A 6000-nucleotide genomic window follows, 5' to 3' on the forward strand; every position below is an offset into this window, starting at 1 on the left:
GTTGTTTCTCTCAAATCTTGAAAAAGAAAAACAAGAAAAAAAAAAAATTGGTCATGAGAACTCCCATTAAAAAAAAAAAAAAAAAGCCATGATAGGGCAAAGGTGCTTTGTGTGAAGAGCATGGCATTTAACGAATGGTGATGCAAGTCCTCAGGGAATGAGGTAGAGAACATGGAGGGGTCAACGGGCCTTCAGTATGCAGTGTTAAAAAAGGGTTCTGAAATGTTCTAGTCTCTCTCCAGAAAGAGACTGGAAACAGAGAAACCCTAGGAGGCCTCTGAATTAAGCCAGACAGGTTGACAAATGTGTAGCGATCAGAAAGGAAAGTCAATGAAATGAGTCCAGAGCTCCCAGCCAGAAGAGCCAGAGAGTACTGGTGCCATTAATGTAAGCAAGAGAAGAGCTAGTTGCATTTCTGGGCATGCTGGGTGACGGTGCTGCCAGCATCCAGAGTGAATGCAGACAGGGGCCAGGATGGAGTCCACTTTTGTTCCCAGAAGCAGGTGAGCGTGGTCAAGAGCATGGGGCTCTCGAGCCTGACAGCAAGACTTCAATTCCCAGCTCTTACAACAAGAGCCAGTGACCTTGGACAAGTTACTGTGCCTTTGTTCCTACCAGTAAGACAGCAATGCTGATAAAAACTGCTTCTGCTTTGTCAAACTGTTGTGAACATAAGCTAACAAACATAAAGAACTTAAACCAGGGCCTGGCACACAGTAAATGCCGATGTGTTTGCTCTCAAGTTTCAAAGTGTCAATCAGCAAATGTGAGCAAATAACTCTTACTCTCCTGCTAATGGTACAAAACACTGGACTTGTGCATCAGAAGACAAGTTGGGGGGAGTGAGGGGGCTAGTTGTGGCTAAGTGCATCTAAGTTTTCCATGCCTCAGACTACAACCCAGAATAGGCAAGATAATGGGGATTTCAGAAGAGTCCAAATCCAGACCTTTTCAAAAGACTCTCTAAAATTAAACTCAAACTTCACCCTTCTCTAATTCATCCTTGTAGCAGAACTGGAAAAGAGGCTTCCAGGGATACTGGGATGTCTCACTCAGCTGAGAGTCTTCATCTCAGGGTCATGAGTTCAAACCCCACATTGGGTTTCACACTGGGTATGCAGTGGAGTCTACTTAAAAAGAAGAAAAGATACTTCCAAAATATTCTCTGATTCTCTTCCTACTTGCTACAGAATGGTAGGTGGAATCAAACCCCTTTGCTCACCTAAGCCTGGAGGCCAATCCCAGGTTCTGACACCAGGTAAATTAAAGGCCTGACTCTATTCTGCCCCCATCGGTGATTTAGAGGAAATACACCCAGAGTCCACCCAGACCTTCACAGGCTAAAATGAAGCTGTAAGTGTATGTAAGGGCCGCCTACAAAAAAGACAAGGCTACATTACCCGGCTTTATCCTCAGAACCCCCTAAAGTGGACAAGGCTGCTGCTGTCACTCCTGTTTTACAAAAAGAAACCAACAGTCCAAAGAGGCAAAGTGACTTGTTCAGGGTCCTGTGGTTAATAAATCACAAAACAGATTAGAACTCATTTCCAGATACCCTGGCTTATGCTCTCTCCACCCTGGGACCAAAGTGATGACTCCCAACCATACCTAGACAGTCCGAGTCTTAGCCTCCTTCCTCTGGATTAGGGGAGAGTAAATTAGTAAAGGAATTAAAATGTCCTGGAGTGATACACAACCAAGACCTCCCCTGGATTAATAATCCTACAATTTCCTACTTTAGGATTTGCCAAGGGATGACTCTTCCCCAAGGGTTAACTCACTTCTTGGGCAGAGAAGCCTAAAGAAGTTGCCAAGATCCTGCCGGCTCACAGACACATTCTTAAACTGAATTCAAGCGCAGAGCCGAGCCACATCCCAGGAATGAGAGAGCAACAGTCCTTTATACGCAGAGTAAATGAACTCAAAACCAGCGGCCCTCTCCTCTCTCCTCCAGTCTGAGGCTAAGTACTGCCATGTTTTATTGGGGGGTTCATCTGCTACGGCTCTGAAAAACACCACGAAGGTAACCCACCACCCTCTCCTTTGCTCTCAGAATCCCCAGAAGGGGAGTACGAGCAGGTCGCATCACCCAACAATTATGTCAAGACACTACCCCAAATGTGTTCCCTCTAAGACACAGAAATTTCAAGTATGTAATTAAACAACGCTGCCACTGCCTCACAGCTCTGGACACCCCCACTCTCCCTCAACCCCTCCCTTCTTCTCAAGTCCTAGCTGAGGTCCAGGGTCAGGTGCCAACCCTGAAATCCCGGCTATTACAGAAACCAGTGCTCGGCAGAGTGATAGCGCCTCAGGCCCAGCCCCACCCCCACCCCATACCCGGAGGCACCTAGAACTTGGCTCCCGGCGGGGCCCGAAGCTCTTTCTTATGTAAATGACCTAGCCCGAGAGCACTGGCGGGGGCGGGGGGCTGCCGACAGCGAGGTGGGCAGACCTGTCCGAGTCTCGGACAGGAAAAAGCTCGTTTGCCTACCGAAAACTTTTCAAAGAAGACAGCAAAGCGGGAAGCGGGGGTAGACTGGGGGATCCTTCGTGTAACTTTTAGGAGCACCAGAAGTATTAACCAAAGTTCGCCCCCTACTTGGAGGCTGGCGCGGGGTACTCAGGGCCCGGCCGCCCCGGGGCACGTCTGTGGGTAAATGTACGCCCCTCGCGGGGCCTCAGTTCCGGGCGCCTCAGTTCCGGGGAGGGGGCACGGCGGGCGGAGTTTCTCGGCTGCTGTCCCGGATCCTTTCCCGATCGGCCTCTCCCCAAGCGCACCTCCGCGAGGCCCTGAGGAACGCCGAGGGGAACCGCACGTCCCCAGAACGCCATCCTTTGGCACAGGAGACCCCGCGCAGTCCCACGTGGCAGCAGAGCCTCCCCCCACCAGCCACGATTCTCCCCCCACGCGCTCTGGCCGGAACTCCGGCAGCGAGAGAGGGGTTCCTCCCACGTGGGACCCGCAGTCTCAGACTACGTGCCGGGAGACCCGCCCCTCCAGTGGTAGGAAAAAAAAAAAAAAAAAAAAAAAAAAGCGCGAGCGCGCGCAGGGTGGCTGGAAGGCAGAGCGCCGCGCGGTGCGCGAGCCCAGGCGCCTCGCACGCGCGCACACGCCTGCCCGTGCCTAGCGGACGTGGCTCCTCGCGCCCAGGAGTTTCCCGGCAGCCCTGACTTTTTCCGCGTCCTCGACCCCGAATGGAGAGGAAGTGGTTCCCCGCAGGGTCAAGGAGGAGAGTCCCGGCCGGCCGGGACCCCAGAGTGAGGGCCGGGGACCACACAACTTTGCCAATGGCGAGCCAGCCGCCCCTGCAAGCGCTTACTTACCTTCTGCACCTGGTCATGGTTGAGCTCCGTGAAGAAGTAGGCGAGCAGATGCGAGGCGATCATCCTGCCGCGGCCCGACGGCGCCGAGTTGGGAAACCGAGGTTGGAGCGCGTGCGGGGGAGGAGGACAGCGCGGTCCGACCGCTTTGTATCTGGGCTTGGGGGCCCGGCCGGGAGCAGTGAATCCGGACGGCACAAAAAGAAGGCGATGGCACGCCCAGCTAGAAAGTCTAGGGTCTCTGTAAACAGGTTTGGGGAGTCCTGATTGCTAGAAGGCGCCCAAAAATCACTGCTGGCGACGTGTCGGGTTGCCCCGCCGCCAAGGCGCTAACTTCGCCAGAGGATCAGTAAAGGCTCAACTTGGGCAGAATCTCCGTCCGGTCTCACTTGGGCGAGCGGATCTCTACGGCTCACACGCGCGCTGCTCTGGCCCACGGAGCTTCTCCGCTTGATGACACCGCGGCGGTAGCGGCGGCCGGGGACTCCTGCTCTGGAGTTTCGTGCAACAATGTGGCTTATTGAGGGGCTGCCGGCTCGCGGGCCTCCCGGTCAGTGACGCGCGCACGCCCATTGGCTGCACGGGGAGGGTGTGTGTGCCCACGGGCCGCCCGCCGCCGCGGCGCAGCCAATCCGTGCGCACGGCCCGCGGGCGCGGCCCCTCCGACACCCGAGCCGGGAAACTGGAGGGGCGCGCCCGGGGCAGGGGGCGGGGCCGGGCGGCTGGGATGGGACGTGTGGTCCGTGGCTAGAGGCTGGGGCGGAAAGGCGCATGAGCCACCGCCGCGTCAGGCTTAGCTATGGGTGGGGGGCGCGTGATCACAGACCCGGCGTGTGGGACGACTGGAAAGACGGGTCACCCGACCGGCACGTGCCTTGTGCGGGGGACAGGGACACCGTCTAGTATCTCGGGGTCATGTGAGGGGCCCCCAATGCTGGGTCACATTTCTGAAACATCTTAGTCCTCACCTATCGTGGCTCAGCGGGGTGCAGCGCTGAAGCAAAATTGAGGCGCCACGGCAGCTACTGTTTGCCCTATACCAGGCATCACAAAACGGATAGGGTGTGGGTTTTACTAACCTCGTTTTACAGATGAGGAACTCGAGGCACGGGCCGTTAAGAGACTTCCCCAGAGTCCCATAGCTATATGGCAGATGGGGGAAGGAATCCGCACACCCGTCTGACTTTAAGCCCAATTCTTTTTCCCTATTTTCCTATTGTACCGCTCTAAGAGCCTGGGGAAGTAAAGGGCAGGAAAAGAGGTTTATCCGTAGGTCGGACGCGTGGGTGAGACGGGCTGGGTGATAAGTGTGTACTGGAATGATCCTGGACATATGTGGGGTGAGGTGGTTTACAGATGCTGAGAGGAGGGGGAGGTCCCGCCACAGCTAATGTCTGGCACCAGACTGAGTTGGTATATGGGTGGCAGCTGGCAAGAATGAAATACAGACTGATGCAGGCAGGGGACTGGTGCTTATGGAAAGGAGCAAGCCTGGGGTTGGAGAGGTCACCGGGGAGGGTAGATGAAAGGCTTTGTGTTCTACTGAGGAGCTTCTCCTCTCATAAACAGTCAGGTGCTATCTGCACTGTATACATTATTATAGTATTATGTAAGTAATATATGTTCATGTCTGGAATATACAGACAAAATAAAAAACATCCATGATCCAGCCTCTCAGCAAAACTTCTTGAAAGCTACGTACCCTTCCCAACTATACATTCACGCCTCTCTTTCCCTGTACTCCAGTCAGGCCTGCGTCCCAAACTGCATTTGCCACACTCACCATAATGTCCTAACCTGTGGCCAAATCCTGTGTTCTTATCCCCTTTCCACCCTTGTCTTACTCTACTTCTGGTGATGCCCACACACAGTTGACCACATCCTGCGTCTGGAAACACCTTCCTCAGTGGGAACTGGGGAAGCTCCACCCTTCTGGTATCCCTAGGCTCCTCAGACCCTGTTTTCTTGACCTGCAAATGCGGGAGTACACCCGGGCTGTCCTCCACCCTCGGATCTGGTTATGCTCTCTCCCAGAGTGATCCCTCCCAGCCTCATGACTCCTTGCAGGTAATGCACAGATGGAAATCTACTGCAAGGACCTCTCTAGGAGCTCCAGACTCAATTCTCCAGCAACCATTTGTCATCGCCACTGAATGACTAGCGTCTCACACTCAACATGTCCAAAGCCAAACGCAACTTTTCTTCCCTAATCTATCCCTTCCCAGTTGTCTCAGCAAATGACATCACCACCCACCCTAAGTCATCCTTAATTCCTTCGGGCCACTCACCCTCATTACCAGTCAGTCCATCAGCAAGCCATCTATCTGACCCATAAAATAAATCCTGTAAGTGACCACTTCTCTCCATGTCCTTGGACGGCTTGGACGCAAGCTGCCAGCAACTCGGCCAGAGCCAATACCACATCAGCCTACCTTGCCTCTGCTTCCATTCATGCCTTCTCTCCCTCCCTCACTCCAAGCCATCTATCTAATGGTTTCTAATCCTACCATAAAATTCAAAATCCTGACAATGATATGCTATAGCCTTTGCTGGCATTCATCCCGTCCCATACTACTTTCCCCAGTACCCTGCTTGGCATTCACACGGGCATGCTGTCCTCAAAAATGCCAAACTTGTTTCCCATCCAAGGGCCTTTACTCTTTGTTTTTCTTCTGT

The 6000-nt window shown here is 53.7% G+C and overlaps 1 protein-coding gene and 1 long non-coding RNA gene across 2 annotated transcripts in view; one reads left to right on the plus strand and one right to left on the minus strand.

The window, feature by feature from the left end:
- HK2 (hexokinase 2) overlaps nt 1-3995 on the minus strand; it is a 61005-nt gene extending 57010 nt beyond the window's left edge. Inside the window, exon 1 of the mRNA XM_082743845.1 lies at nt 3328-3995. Within this exon, the coding sequence (XP_082599971.1) occupies nt 3328-3390 (63 nt within the window). The 5' untranslated portion in view covers nt 3391-3995. The remainder of the gene's footprint in view (nt 1-3327) is intronic.
- LOC309871163 lies at nt 2721-4993 on the plus strand. The gene is made up of 2 exons (XR_014315066.1): nt 2721-4542; nt 4598-4993. It is a non-coding gene; the product is annotated as an uncharacterized lncRNA (long non-coding RNA).
- The last annotated feature ends 1007 nt before the right edge of the window (nt 4994-6000 follow it).

This window comes from Mustela nivalis (assembly GCF_964662115.1).
Source record: "Mustela nivalis genome assembly, chromosome: 8".
Lineage (NCBI taxonomy): Eukaryota > Metazoa > Chordata > Mammalia > Carnivora > Mustelidae > Mustela > Mustela nivalis.